At 49.8% G+C, this 15,591-nt stretch overlaps 1 protein-coding gene across 7 annotated transcripts in view; it reads right to left on the reverse strand.

The window, feature by feature from the left end:
• ATXN7L1 (ataxin 7 like 1) overlaps positions 1–15,591 on the reverse strand; it is a 228,333-nt gene that overhangs the window by 21,490 nt on the left and 191,252 nt on the right. For all 7 annotated transcript variants that reach the window (XM_032402354.1, XM_032402350.1, XM_032402351.1 and 4 more), the window contains 3 exons: positions 7,124–7,407; positions 3,852–3,934; positions 2,725–2,981 (listed from right to left, as the gene is read on the reverse strand). In XM_032402354.1, the coding sequence (XP_032258245.1) occupies positions 2,725–2,981; positions 3,852–3,934; positions 7,124–7,407 (624 nt within the window). The remainder of the gene's footprint in view (positions 1–2,724; positions 2,982–3,851; positions 3,935–7,123; positions 7,408–15,591) is intronic.

Here is a 15,591-nt window from a genome sequence, read left to right on the forward strand (position 1 = left end):
TGATCTCTACACCCAATGTGGGGCTCGAACTGACAATACTGAGATCAAGAGTCACATGCTCTACTGACCAAGTCAGCCAGGTGCCCCAAGGAGGACATCAAATTCTGATCATGTTTTTTCAATCTCTGATTTATGGGGTCTCATCCTAACTAAAACAAGTGAAAAAGGACATTATTTCCTACAAATTTTGGAATCGAGTTCATCCCTGAGTTTTCTGATGCTTATATCAACCTTGAAAAGCATCCTTAACAATTATTCTGTTAGCCAACATTTGTAATGTGCTCCTTGGCCTCCTTCTTCCTTGCAGAGACATTCTTTTTGCTGATGAACCTCACTCTTAGTCTTTCTTCTGCTTTCTTATGAGAACATAAACACCTGGCATTTCTCTATTGACAAACATTCCCCTGAAAATTAAATTAAAAAAGAACATTAAGAATCTGCTCTCGGGGCGCCTGGGTGGCTCAGTCAGTTGGGCATCTGGTCATGATCTTCAGCTCAGGTCATGTTCTCAGGGTCCTGGGATTCAGCCCCACATCAGGCTCCCTGCTCAGCAAGGAGTCTGCTTCTTCCTCTCCCTGGGCCCCTCCCGGGCCCCTCCCCGCCACTTGTGCTCTCTCTCTCAAATAAGTAAATGAAATCTTAAAAAAAAAAAAAAAAAGAAAGAAAAGAAGCTGCTCTTAAGCCTCCACTACCTGTTTTATTTTTTTAATGGCTGCCCCCTGGCTCCTCCGTTAAGCCAGGTACTCTGCGGGGGTGTGAAGTGCCTCCATCAGTCAAAATCTATGGTGAACCTATAATAAAACACGGTTTTCAAACTGGGTTCCCTGGAGCCCTTGGGGACTCCAAGGGGATCCCTTGGAGGGGTTGGGGGACAGCACGCTCTGGGTCCATGTGTGATGGGAGCAGAGCGGAGCTGGCTTTAGGTGGAGCAGGTCTCTGCTTTTATACTGGGTACTGTGTAAGGTTTTGTGGGAATAAAAAAGCTCTGCAGCCACAAAGAAGCTGGAAAGCTACTGTGCAGAGACTTGAAACCCCGCCTGGAAATCTGGAACAGAACTGCCTGCTTAACCCTAAAGCTCGGAAAAGTAATAAATATCCTTCACCAAATTCTGGCGTTACTGTGAGAAGTAGTTATAAAATGATCCTGCAAAATGACGTGACATGGGAGTCAGCGGCAACACCACGGCGATGTTGATGACGCAGGAAACGTGTGCGGGTGGCCGTTCCATCCGACCGTGTCCTCCGGCACCTGAAGCCGACCTTGGCGGTTCCAGCAGAGGGACTCTGGCTATCGAACGGGATCAGGCTTGCACCAAAGTGGAAGGCAGGAGGGTGAGAACCCGGCAGATCCGTACCAACTGTCATCAAATATCTGTTTTTGCTTTAAAAATCAACTCCTTCCTTCTCTTTTGTAACTGTGTTCTCTTAATGCCTGCTTGCTGACAGGACAATTACCCTTTGAGATTCACGCTGTACGCCTTAAAAATGATCAGATAATACCACTATCTGCACTTCTCATTATTTTATTATTAATGTTTCCTTTTCATGAAGTTATGGATATCCGAGTCTCTTATCTTCTAAACTCTGAATTCTTGAAAGGCAGGATCTAATTGCACTCATCTCTGCGCTGACATAGTTCAGGCGTACTTGGGAGATAGCACGGGGCTGGTTCTAGACCACCGCCATAAGGGCAATATCGAAATAAAGCGAATTGAATACATTTTTTTGGCTTCCCAGTGCCTATAAAAGTTACGTTTACATTATACTGCAGTCTATTAAGTGTACAATAGCATTATACCTGATGTACATGCTTTAAATAAAAAATACTTTATTGACACAGAGACACAAAGTGAGCAAACGCTGTTGGAAAAATGGCGCTGACGGACTTGCCCGATGCAGGGTTGCCACAAACCTTCAATTTGTACCAAAAAAAAAAAAAAGTGCAATATCTGCGAAGCACAATAAAGTGAAGCACCATAAAAAGGTGGTACGCTGGTACCTTGCTTATGGAGCAAGCACTAGATAAATATTTTCGGATGAAGGGCTCCCTGTCCTATTACCTGGAAATTGGTCGGCTGCTCAGCACTCCACTGCCCATCAAAACAGACGTGCATGGATTTTAAATCACTCTTAATCCAAATGGGTTTTAATTCTGTTTTCTGTTCTTTCCTCTCTGTCCAGGTCAACCAAATAAAACCCCAAACAGATGGCTCAGCTTTCTTGGTGTGGAGGGAGATGGAAGGACAAACAGCCTCTGTGATGCCAATTTTCCTTTTGCCCTGATCATAAGAGGGCTGTGGGAAAAAACCCACAAAATACTGTGGCAAATGGGCTCCTAAGGTATGAACACCACCCCACTCTCTGCACCAGGAGTGTCCAACTCATCTAAAAACTCAGGCAACCGGAGAGTTGCCCAGGGCTGATATGTCATCTTCCACGTATTAATTTCCAGATTAGTCTTGCTCGGTCTGATAAAGGTCTGCTATGAAGATGAAGATGATGATGATGATGATGACAGCAGTAAAATCCACCAACTGCTATGTGGCGGGCACTGGCTGAGCCCCTTATGCCCACGATCTCACTTAAACTTCACAACCGCGTTAGGAGGTAGGACTATTACGACTCATGTCTGCCATGTGATCAGACCACACACAACCCGGCAAGTCACTTGACCTAGTCACTTGACCTAGGACTCAGGGCTTCTATTGCCAAAGTGGGACTTACCTAGGAAGCACAGAGTTAGGCGGCCTGGATTTTGCAGGGGAGGCGACTTTCGGTTCTGGCCCAGAGCTCCCTGAAGGTCCTGGCAGAGAGTCCTGCGCCGGCCCGGGTTGGTTTGGAAGTACTTCCCTCGCCGAAGTCAGGAGATGCTCTTTATCTTTCACTTCTTTTTCCCGGGACTTGGCTTTGTGTTCGGCCAGAAGGAGGTCAAATTGCTTTTTCCGGCCTGGGACTGCCCTCCGATGGCTTAGCGAATGTGTCTAAGGAGAAGAGAGATGAAAAGCACAGCCTCTTTGATCAGCACATAAACCTGCTTCCCCAGGCCCTCCATTTCAGAAACAGCAATTCATGGGAATTTAGAGGTGCTTGAAAAGTCAACTTCAAGGCCACAGCTCCCGTTCTGTGGCTGGGAAGAGGCAGACACCACGCAAACGCAACCATGCCCTACACTCCTGGCGTTAAGAAGCCAAAGCTTCCTCCAAAAAAAAACAAAAAAGCAACAACAACTGGCACAGGATGACGAGCTTCAGCGCAGAGCCCACGGAAACCTCTCGGAGGAAAGGCGACGGTGAGGATGCGCTAGAGTTAATCCAGGTGCAGGTGGGAGGCTCGCTGTGGCCCAGACCCACAGAGCCACCAGGCGGAGGGGGCCACGGCCTCGATCCCAAGAAGCACTAGCAGTTCAGCATGAAATACAGGGCTGGGGGCTACCCGATGGCGGCCGCCTTGGGTCAGCTGTCCCCCTGGCCACCCGGCGTGGCCGGATCAGGGGCGCGGCCGCTGGTCCTCCCCTCCACGGCTGCCTTTCAGGCCGCCGCCGCCGCCGCTCCTGCATACATTAAAACGTAGCAGGGTTTAGAACCGCCTGTGAGTGCCTATAAATACAATTTACTGTCTGGCCTCACAAGTAACAGGGGAAGCCTATTTTTTTTTTTTTCCTTCTTAAAAAGCCAGCCAGCTTGAGGCAGGCACTCTGCTACCATGGAAGAGAAGAAAGCATTTCCCTTACAAAGAACAGCTGGGGGTCATGTCGAGGTTCCACACCCTGCCGTGTGCAGAGAGTGGCATGCAAACATTTCGACAAAGGCCCCAGCGAGAGCAGGAAGTATTTTTTATGGAAAGAGAAATACCTTGCAGGTGAGGGATCTTGTGCAAGGTTTCTTTGTCTCGGGATCCAATACTCCACAGTGTTTATTTGGGTCAAATTCTCTCTCTGGTTTAAGAAACAAACAAAAAATATAAGAAAAAAGGAGACTAAATAGGATTTGGCATTAAGACTACATTTAAAAAAAAATGCACATTTGCACCAACAAGTGAGACATTGTCAGGCAATCTGGTTTTTTGTTTTTCTTTTCTTTTCTCTTTTTTTTTTTTTTCCAACCGGCTGCTAAAATGCTTCAAGAACCACTCAGGGGAAAATGGCACTCCCCTCTGACCCCAGAGTTCCAAGTCCAGCTTCGGTCAGGATGCGGGATGCAGCACAAGGCACGGGGACTGGGTGGGGGCCGGGGGGGCAGGCACCGAGGGCAGGGAGCCCTGATGCTCGCACACTTTATTACACTTAAACGGTTCCCCAAGCACTTGGCACTTCGGGTGTAGCTGGCTGCAGACCAGGGAGAGCCACCTGAGGCCCGAGGGCCACTTTTTCCTGGGCAGCTCCAAGAATACGTCACCTTCCCCCAGCCCCTTGCCTTCCCGCTAGTTCTCACCATTTAAGTGGGAGATTATTCCTTGCCATGTGAGTGTGACCCCCCTCTCTTGTGCTTTGCAAAGTCCTCAGCACCGGGCTTTCCACACAGCTCTGCGGACCAGAATTCTGGACCTGATTCAGGAATGTTTGGTGGTGTCACAGGCGGGGGCAGGGGGAAAGTCTGGGTGTGTGCTGTCTGAGCATCTGAAGTTGAAGGTGCACAGAGGGCAAGACCTGCTGGTCTCACAGCTTGCTTTGCTCCCAGCATGGCGCCTGTTGGCTCCTAATGGGAATGAGCCATGCTAGCCAACCCAGTGGGGATGAAGGATGGCTGCAGGGAGGCCAGGTTTTCTCTAGTTCCTGCCTACTTACTGGACTGTTGATGATGGCTCATGGTGACGTTACTTCTAAGGAGCCTACTCTTTCCATGCCCACTTTGGATCCTTTGCCCCTCCTGGATTACCAAAATGCTCCCCTCCCCGGAAAATGAGGGGACCTGAGACCATCCCTTAAGGACCCTTTCAGCTTCAAAGGTCCACGTCTTGGGTAGTCCGTCCGTGCTATTTCTGGAAGGCACCCAGCAACCACCTGAGTCCTGCAGCACAGGGAAGACACAGCTCCTGTGGGCATTTGGGGAGGCCGGCAACAGTGTCAGTGGGTGGGGGTTGTATATCAGTTTGGCGGGGTGTCTCCTTAAGAGGTTTGAATGGCTGCAAACTAAAAAGAGCTTACCTGAAAAGCTGTCTGAGATTGGTGGGGGGAACTCTGAGCATAATAAATGAATGTGTTCTGTTTTTAATAGAAAGTCTGGGGCCTGTGGTGGTTGCAACGGTGGTCATGATGATGGCTGCAATAAAAACCATTCTTAGGTCCAAAGACAGGTTTCCCGGCTGGTCATCAAAATGCCTCCCGCCCCCTTCTTTTGGCTTTTGTCATTGTCATCATCATCATCTTCTTGTTTAAAGATTTTGTTTTTAGTAATCTCTACATCCAACGTGGGGCTCGAACTCACGACCCGGAGATGAAGAGTCTCATGCTCTTCTGACTGAGCCAGCCAGGGGCTTCCCACCAACTTTTTTTTTTTTTTTTTAGCTTCTCTTTTAATACTAGAAAACTGTGAGGTTTGGAGATGCCTGTTTCCTCCGAGCCCTCTCTGCCCACCGAGGAGGGCCTGGGTGCCAGGCCCCAGGCTGCCTGCCACTGAGTTCTTCCCCTTGGGCCTGTCAGAGTCAGACCCAGGCCCAGATCCACACCAGCGCTCACGTTGGCCTACAACTGAGCAGGTTGTTTGGCCGGGGTGTAGGAGCTGGCTGCCAAATGTGAAAGTGAGACAGAAACAAGCAAAAGACCCAATGAGACAAAACAACCAACAAAATGCAAAACCAACAAACACCAAAAAAACCCCCAACAAACCCTCTACAACTTCAGGTTGGGGCGCAGGCCGGAAGCCATGGTCATGCTTCTATCTCTGGACACTGCCCAGCTGGGCCTACTGGTTTCTCCAGGGATGTTGCCACCCACCTCTGCGGAGTGAACTTCAACTTTCCATCCAGGAAGAGAGCCAGGAGCTGGGGGCTCCCGTCCACACTGGCCCCCCCTGCCCCCGCAATGCTCAAAGAGAACGCCAGGCGCTACCTTTCTTTCTTGAGAGTGGGTGAACAGTACATAGGGAGATTTTTAGGGTAAACATCTTTTGCATGCTTTGGGTCCAAAGAGCTTTTAAGAAATGATTTTTTTTTAACAGTTACAGATGTAAGATAGAAAACCTGAAATACAGATTAACACGAAGTAAAAAATAAAAAGGACCCACAAGTCTTAGGCTGATTCAGAACTATGCTCCTCCTGGAGGGCATAGTTCCTCTCTCTTACCAGGTGGCTTTCACTGTATTTTCTTTTCTTTTTTTTTTTCCAGTCAACATTTGATAAATGCCCCTGGTGTATGAAGAAGTTATAAAGTGTATAGCTTTTCTTGGTCTTTTGGAGAAAGCAGAACTGCCAGATTTAGTTCCACAACAAATCCAAAGCAAACATCATCCACATGGGGGCCCCTAAGGGCAACCATTGCCTCCAAGCTCGGCCCTGTGCACCTTTCTGGGCATCCCAACTGTCTACGCAGACAACCGAGAAGGAGATCCGAGAGAAACCCCTCAACCTCGCACCGGCTGTGCCAGCCTAAATGTTCCCAAACGGGAATTCTGACCTGCTTATGTGGGAAAGGCAGTCGTAGCCCCAGACTACAGAATCAACCAGGCAGCCAACGAAGACCCAAGCACAGAGCAGGGCAGACAGCACTCACGGTCCTGTCCCATGTCGGCCCTGACCTACTGTGAGGTATCCATCCCTGTGGTTGTCCAGCTTCCCCACAGGGAGGCTTCTATGGAACCCGGGGCGGGTACAGCCCGTCAGCCTGATAAGACCCTCAGACTGCATGGGCTGTCGTGGTTGGTGTAAGGCATCCTGCCTCCTGGGCCGGGAGGACCCCTCCTGCTGAGCACTGAGCCGAGAGCGAGAGCCCTCGTGTGGCCCGGAAATAAGAGAACCCCGTTCTCCCTCGCATTTGTAGGTGGGGGGTTCCTGTTGGCAGGTAAATCCCGTGTTCCCCTTACAACGAAACGGACCTGCTCAGTGATAAGAGCACAGCACTCCTTGGTCATGGATGTGACTCAGATGCAGTCTAATCGTGAGCCAGACTTGAAGGACACAGACACGTACCTGAGAGTCTCCTGTAAGGCTTGTTGTTGTTTTTGGTGCCATTTTGGTGTTTCTTGTCTATTGTGGCGGACAAAATTCCTTTGCCATTTAGGATCTTCTCTGGGGAAGGTGGCACTGACTTGGACATCAAGACTGGCTTAATTAGAGGTGGGGTGGAGACAGCAGAGGACGGGGTGGAGCAGGAGGTGACCGCGGTACTGGTTGTAGAGTTCATTTTGACATTGGCACCATCTGCCTTCACTAGGTTAGGAATTTTCTCTAAACTGACTACAGGAACCGGAACGCTGAAAAATAAATGAACAAACACACACAATTGCCTTCTTTGATACATGTGGTCCGCTGAGAAGCTAGACGCGCTTATCGTCATCAGAACACTTCCTTATCACTTATTTATATTCCTCTTATAAGTGAGCAGCAGGATTCCCGTTTGGATAGGAGGGAGAGCCGTGCCGTGGAAAGGACCAGCAGGGGGTCGAGGCTGGCTCAGCGCCAGGGCTGGCATCAGAGCTGACTCCCTCCTGTACCGGGTTGTCCCCATAGATCCTGCAGCTTCCCCCTTCTCAGTCCCTCTCTGCCGGTGGTCTCGGAGACAGCACCTTGGGCAGAACAAGGTGCCCGCTGGGAAGCTCGGGGAGAGATGCTGTGTGTCCCCTGAGGACGGTGTGCTACCGTGCCACTTGCTGAATCATGTCCCCTCCCCCTGCTGCTTGCCGGTCTCCCACCTCGGCGAGCAGGCCCGACATCTGCTTAGCTCGGGCGTGCTGACAGGCTCATACCACACGGAGGCATGGCGGCAGGCCAGTGCACCATGGTACATGCAGCTGGAGGACTTCTGGAGCACTCATACCCTGGGGGTGGGTTCAAACGGAGCGAGGCACCGTGTAACATTATCGAATGTTCCATTTTAGGCAGCTAGTTATGTAAATAGGCAATTCTCAAGGCTGGCAGGTGAGAGGATGAATTTTAAGAAGACAGAGCACAAAGGTGCATGTTTGCTCTTCAAAATCTGTCACCTCAGCTCCACTTCCCTAGGATTTCTACTGTAATGGATATGCATTTGATTTCTGTGCATTTAATGCTGGAGGACCCTGTATCTGGGGGGCGGTGGAGGAGTCTGTCTCGGGGTCTTAAAAGATGAGATGAGATGAATACGCTTTCCTTTGGTTCCTGAACTAGATTCCCTTTCCTCCTTGCAGGAGGGCAGAACACTAACACTTCAGCCCCCCAATCATCTCTGAGCTGAGTGGAGCCGACTTAGCTATTTGAATGCCAAATGATCTAGAATATAGCTTATACATGCCTGCAGACAATGTAGGGCATGAAAGAGAGGCTGGTTTTGCAGGGGAGGAGTCTTATCTGTCCACAGGGCTGGCGAGCTCTTCCTTCTCTACGATTTATTCACAGGTCATTTTTTTTGGTCAGTTTGTCCAGGAAATTATTTCAGCAACCCCTCAGCCCTTGCCCCTTTGCTGACTCTGAAACCGATCACAGATGTTATTTATAGGTTTTTGCCAGTGAGAAGGGCACTCGGTAGTGAAGCAGATTGTAGCTGGACTTCCCCGACTATCCTGGGACCACGTGCTTTCTTGGCCTAGGGAGGGATGGTGTGGGACTTCAAGTCCCGTGTGAGGGGAAACTGGAACAGTGGGTTTTAGTAATACACCAAGTCCCTGATAATTCCGCCTTTGATCAGTGTCTCAATCACGGAGATAGAGCTAGACTGCTGCCACTTTCTATTTAATGGCAATTCTCAGAGCACTCACATATGGCTGAAGAATGGCACAAGAAGCCCTTGAAAAGTCAGCACACTGAGAAGCTGGAAAGATATTACCTGTGCTGCATTCCTGATTTTTTCCGAATGGTAAAAAAAAAATGTAAAACCATGGGATATGGAATTCTTCTAGGCTTCCTTCACTCAATTTTAAGAGACACTAACACAACTCAGGACCTTGAAGAGCCATTCCCCCACCCGTGTTCATAGCGGCACAATTCAAATACTGTCCATTGGCGGATGACTGGATAAGCAAAATGTGGGCTAGCCATACATGGAATATTATTCAGCCTTACAAAGGAAGGAAATTCTGACACACAGATGAACACTGAGAACACTACGCTAAGTGAAATAAGCCAGTCAGAAAAAGACGAATAATACAGGATTCCACCTATATAAGGTGCCTAGAGGGGTCAAATTCCGAGACAGAAAGTAGAAAGGTGGCTGTAAGAGCTGGGGGAGGAGAAAATGGGGAGCTGTTGGTCCACGGGTATAAAGTTGCAGTTTTGCAAGATGGAAAGAGTTCTGGAGACTGGCTGCACGACACTGTGAATGTACTTAACACTGTTGCACTATATATTAAAAATGGTTAGGATGGTAAATTTTCTTTTTTCTTTCTTTCTTTTTTAAAAAAGTTCAATTCAATTATTTTATTAAAGATCTATTTATTTTAGAGAGACAGAGAGCATGCAAGAGTGAGGGAGGGAAGGGGCAGAGGGAGAGAATCTCAAATAGACTCCCCATTGAGTGTGGAGCCTGACACAGGGCTTGATCCCACAACCTGAGAGAGCATGACCCGAGCTGGATGTTCAACCCACTGAGCCACCCAGGCACTCCCCACTTTTTTTTTTTTTAGAGAGAGTGTGTGTGCACGTGTGCATGCACAGTGGGGTGGAGGGTATGATGGAGGGGCAGAGGGAGAGGGAGAAAGAGAATCTTAAGCAGACTCCCCGCAGAGTGCAGTGCCCGACGCGGGGCTCAATCTCACGACCCTGAGATCATGACCTGAGCCAAAATCAAGAGTCGGACGCTTAACTGACTGACCCACCCAGGCGTCCAGGATGGTAAATTTTCTTATGTGTATTTTGCCACAATTAAAAATATAATCCAACCCCCCCAAATTCATGCAAATTAAATTATACATCAATATCCTGACTTTAAAAATACACATTATAAAAGCCTGCTTAAAAAGCTCTTATTGATTTAGTCACCTTTGTTCTGATCCGTTGATTTTTATTTTTTTAAAGAAAGAAGTTAAACTTCAAGTGTTGATGGAATACCAGGTGGGAAGATTCTCTAGTGCCGGAGTGGCCTTCTCTGATATACTTCTTCGTGAAGCCCAGTAAATTCAGGAAAAGAAATTAGGACCCTTGGGTTTCAAGGCTAACTCTTGTCCCATGAGCTGGTATGAGAAAAGGGAAGGCCTCCAGTTTCTGTGAAAAACGGCCAGGGCACATGTTGAGTACCATGATTTTAGCAGACAAAGATATGATGTTGGGATAGAATAATCCAGAGCAATTGTATGAACTGAAATAAGTTTAAAAACTGAGCCAAATGGTCCTCAGATGCTCACAGTACAGTCTGCGTTTCTCCCCTAAAGTCAATGTCCAGCTCCAATGGGCTCCTTAACTCAGCCACGAGAGCACAGGTACACTAGGTCCAGCCATTTGGAACAGTGCCAGGTGACTCATCTCTTTGGTGATGCTTCTTCCCAACTGTGTGTTAGTAACTGAGCTTGAGCCAGGCCAGCTAATATCTGTGACTGATCTCCTAATTAGAAATTTTCTCCACTATGTAACAAGTGTGGTTCATTCATACCCTGTACTGCCAACGCTTCCAGAACTCCAGCTGGACTTCAATCCCAACGTCCGTAGGCAGGGTGTGGATTTGGAGCCCATCAGAAACTAGAAGAGAAGGCTAATGTGAAGTTCTCTGGATTGAGTTTTCTTGCATTGGAATGGGAGGTATTAGGGGAAAAAAGTCTGATCTAAGAGTGTTTCAAAGGGTTCCAAAGACGACGTGAGTGGTAAGGGGCTGAGCCACTGAGTAAACGCCTCTGATACCAGGTGGGTGGGCTCGATGTTGGCAGTGGGAAGAGGATAGGAGACTCTAGGTGTTTTGGGTGAGAATTCTAAGGGTGTCTAGTAACAAACAGAGAACGGCTGTATATAGAATGAAGGAGGAGAGGGACGCCTGGGCGGCTCAGTCAGTTAAGCATCTGCCTTGGGCTTGGGTCATGATCCCAGGGTCCTGGGATCAAGTCCTGCATCAGCCTCCTTGCTCATTGGGGAGCCTGCTTCTCCCTCTGCCCCTCCCCCTGCTTGTACCCCACCCCCGACAAATAAATAAAATCTTCAAAAAAAATGGAGGAGTAAGCTCTATATCCAACATGAGGCTCGAACTCACAACCCCAAGATCAAGAGTCACATGCCCTTCTGACTGCACCAGCTAGGCAACCCTGACCTGGATACTTTTATCTTTGGTGTCCCTTCTGCCCCCGCTTTTGGGCTTCCCTTCTAAGGTAACCTGCCTCTGGTCTGAGCTGAGAAGGTACTTCTGCTGGGAGGTAAAAGAAGGCAGGGAAGCAGGCAGCTCAGTGATGGCGGGAAGGGGCACACCCATCCCCAAAAGAAACAAGAATCAGAGAGAGAAAGAGGGGTGAAAAGCCTTCCCGTTTGCTCTTGCCAACCTCATTCCCCAGGATAAATGTCAGCCAACCATCCACTGGGATATTTAGTCTCTTTTCTTCACCAGTGTTGGCAGTAGCCCTCAGATCCTAAACTGATGAACAAAGGAGGAAATGACCGCAAGACGGTGCCACTCGATTTGGAAAACCAATCCCAGAGACTCCATCTTTTTTCAGCTACGAGCTCAGGAAGGTGCGGAGAGCCCTGGCTTCCCGTGCACACAGATCCCCGCGTGTGTCTACACTCCAGGGCATGGGAGTGCGGCCGTCTGGAAGCCATGGCCTCAGAACCATGTCCTGCTTTCTCCCATTGTCCCCTCTCTCACTGTTCCCCACTTCCCCTCCCATCACCCCTGGCCAGTACAGCGTCCCAGCCCTGGGCAGTGGACCCCGAGTAACAGGTTTCATTTTTTTCCACTGGAAAGAAGCCAGAAGATGCTGACCCCTGCTTTCACGGTGCGGGCATCTCCCCCACGTGGGATCCCGGTAACTCACACACCTCTGTGGGCTGTTGGGCGCTGGGAGGGGTGGGGGGCTGGCGACACCCGGATGACTAAGCAGATTCATTACTCTGTGTGCTTAGGTGCTACACAAGCCTGGCAGTGACCCCTGAGGTTGGCCGAAGCCCCTCAGGTTCCGCCCCTCTCCGTCTGGAGGGGTGCATGCACGTACTCCCCGGAGTCTCCCAATCACCTCACTATTGACCTTCCTTGGAGGAGCAGTGTCTGAAAGGGAAAGAGGAGTCCCCGCTGCTCTCATAATGCCTGTTTTGTCCACTGGGGATGAACTCTTCTGGGGAGCCCAGGACTGCAGCTTGTTCCCCTGCTGCGCCGAACACACTGGGAGTCGCCAGCTCCTGGTTACCGCTGTACCTGTGTCTCTGGTCCCGAGAGCAGTCCTCCCTCGTCCTCCTTGCTCTGTGGGGGAGAGGTCTACCTTGCTGCTTTTGTGCTGTTTGGCTGCTACGTCCTCTTCCTGGGTGCCTGTCTGAATTTATCATTTTGGACCCAGGAGGGTGCGCTCTGGCTTTAAGAAAAATGGCTCTCCTAGCACCCAGTGGATTCCTCTCCCTGCCCAGTAATATCTGCAAGAGCAGAGGTGGAGTATCTAACAGCGCCGTTTCAGGGGCTGCCCGTGTCTCTCGGGGCCAGCTACTCTCCGGCCCGCTCCCCTTGCCTGGGGGTCATGATTTATTTCATCGTCAATGGATAAGCCTGAAAAGAATGGTTCGGAAAATCTTTAGGCCTGCAGAAATCGGTGCCAGCTCTGCTCCACTTACCAGCGCAGGGTAAAAATGGATTTGACAGGCAAGAGCCTGAAGACATATGGTATTCGTGCTGTGGGTTATGTGTCTGATGAGAGTTCTCAGCCGTCTGATTTCTTCCCACCCATTCTTTCGACAAAGGCCCGTGTGCCTGTCCTACTGGCCTGGCAGAATTTCGAGGATCTCCGACTTAACTGCACCTCACCCAGCCTCCTGCCTTCTAAGCAGTGACGGTGTTTAAGTCATCCCCAAATAAAAGGGGATCTGCTCTATTTTAAAAGACCCTCAGAGAAGGAATATCTATTTGGCTCTTTTGGGTGCATTTTGGGGGGCCGTTATCAGGACATTATTTACACCACATTTAAATTCTTTAAGTAGGGAAAATACCTGGGACATTCTTGAAGGCCGAGAATCAGGCAGTTGCTAAGAATGTGCCTAAAAAACAGAGCTACGAAGTCCCACCACGGTACAATGCATAGAGGAGGTATGGCATAAATCCTGATGAACGAATAAATTTTTTTGTTTTCAATCTGGGAAAAGATTGGGAAAACTTTCAGAAAGCCAATTTGTAAACACCTTAAGCAAACAGAAAACAGGGTAATCAGCCACAGGGCACAGTCAATAAAAAAACCTGCCAGATTAATCTAATATTATTTGGTGGCTGAGTGTCAGGTCTGGCGGTCAGAGAGAAAGCACTGTGTATAATCTCTCCTGGCCTTTCGCACGGCTTTGGATTCGCTCCCGTAGAACCCACCCTCAGTAAACTGGGAAAATGTGGTCAGACCACACAGCTATTGGGAGTGAGTGGCCCTGGGGGCAGAGGCAAAGAAGACTGGCTAGCAGTGACTTTGCCAGCCCCGAGCAGCCCTCAGCAGAGCTCACAGGGGCCCCTCACCGGCCAAGAAGGTGAAAGCATCTTCATCAGTGACTTGGATGATGGGCCAACACCTCGTCCATCAACCGGGGGAAGAGGCGATTTGCCACCGTGAAGAATGATGTGGGACTTTCCCTTAAGCCCGTTAGGAGCAGGGGAGAGATGAACAAGCTAAAGTGGCCAGAGGCAAGTGAAATAAAATCAGCGAGGACAAGTAGGGCTGAATCTAAGGTCTGTGCCTTGTCATTGTTCTAGAGGGTGCTACAAGATAGTGGAGGATAATGGTTAGGAATGCACGCTTCAAATCAGACGAGCCTAGATCTGAATCCTGCTTTTTCTACTGCTGGGTGCATTAGGGTGGGAAGGCCATCTGACTTCCCGATTTGGGGCCCTCCGTGGGTCCCTGAGGACTTTTGGAAGAATTAGAAGAAGGGAGGCTGAATTAGAATTAGAAGAAGTAGAGGTGCTGGTTTCAGCTCCTTCTTGCCTCCTCGGTGGGACAGCCTCATGCAGGGTAAAACCCACTCAGGCATACGGGGCTGCCCTGCCTACCTTATCTTAGGACTTCACCACTCTGGGCCTCAGTTTCCCTCTCAGTAAAATGAAGATCATGATGGAGATTTGAAGGGATTGCATGAGATGATCCATATGAAGTGCTTAGCAGAATGCTGGGCACACAGTTGGCTTTCAATAAATTGGAGCTAAAACAAAAAGGGGACAGAGGATCCTGCCGTCCCCTCTCCCTACTGACCTGCTTCTTCTGGGGTATACATCTGGGGTGCAACTCATCAGAAATTTATGTCTCCTTTGCCCTCCTGGTCCCACTGTGGAGGGAGGGGTATCCAGGGTAGGGGGAGGCAGGGGCAGCAGAGGGTGGGAGCTAGTGGCCTTCCATATTCACCGAGAGTACAGGAGCACTTCTGGGGGGTGCAGTGAAGAGGAAAAACAAACTAGGGAAGAAGTCTTCCCTGCTGCTTCTCAATCCCTGGTCTTCTATGCACGGCCCAAGCCTGGACTAGTGTGATTCGAGCTCCCACCTGCAGAACACATTCTGGAGGAAGAGTGAGCAGGAACTCCAGCCTCTTCCTCGATGCAAACTTGTTGTCCTGCGACCCCAAAGTACGTTAGGCAATGGGGGGGGGGTCCTTCTGGCTCTATGGTGTGTCTTCTGGAAGAGTAACTGCATGCACCCCCTTCTAAGCTGCTCCAAATTTCCTGGAAACAGGAAGCCCCTCTACCAGCCTCTGCTAGTCTCTCTAGCACTTTTGTTAATCAGGGATTCCCAAGGCAGGGAGCTCAGGAGGTGGTCTCCAAACCCGCTGGGAGATCAACAGGCACTAAATGATGTTCCTGGGGAGTCATAATGCCCTAAGACTGTGGGGGAAAATCAACAAGCAGAGGAGAGGAAGATAGAGAAGGAAAGACAGAGTCCTGGCACAGTAGGGTACGTCATGCTTGACAGGCTGTCTCTGGGGTGCACCTGGGACCACCGCTTGCCTGCAGTGGTGCGGCCTTGGGCAGTGCAGCCAAGAGGGGCTTGACTCAAACCCTAGGCCAAACCAATGGCCCCTAGAATGAATACTCAGTGAAATTCACATCAATGCATAAAGGGTATCAGAGCCTTTGTGGGCAGGATGCGAGATGTCAGAAGCCAGGAAGCAAGTGGATTCTGGAGGGAGCAATGGTGCAGAGTGGAACAGAGCCCCAAATGCCCCGGCCCAGGACAGGCTCGGCTCCGCAGCCGCAAGTAGGCGCACTCCCCTCTGCAGCCACCAGAGGTCAGAGGCTCCCGCTACTGGAGCAGCAAGCGGCCCCGTCTGCCCGGCCTGCTCCTCGCCTTCCAGACCCAGCGTGGCCAAGACGTTTACGGTCT

Source organism: Phoca vitulina, unplaced genomic scaffold, assembly GCF_004348235.1.
Source record: "Phoca vitulina isolate PV1807 unplaced genomic scaffold, GSC_HSeal_1.0 scaffold4, whole genome shotgun sequence".
NCBI classification, from domain to species: Eukaryota; Metazoa; Chordata; class Mammalia; order Carnivora; family Phocidae; genus Phoca; species Phoca vitulina.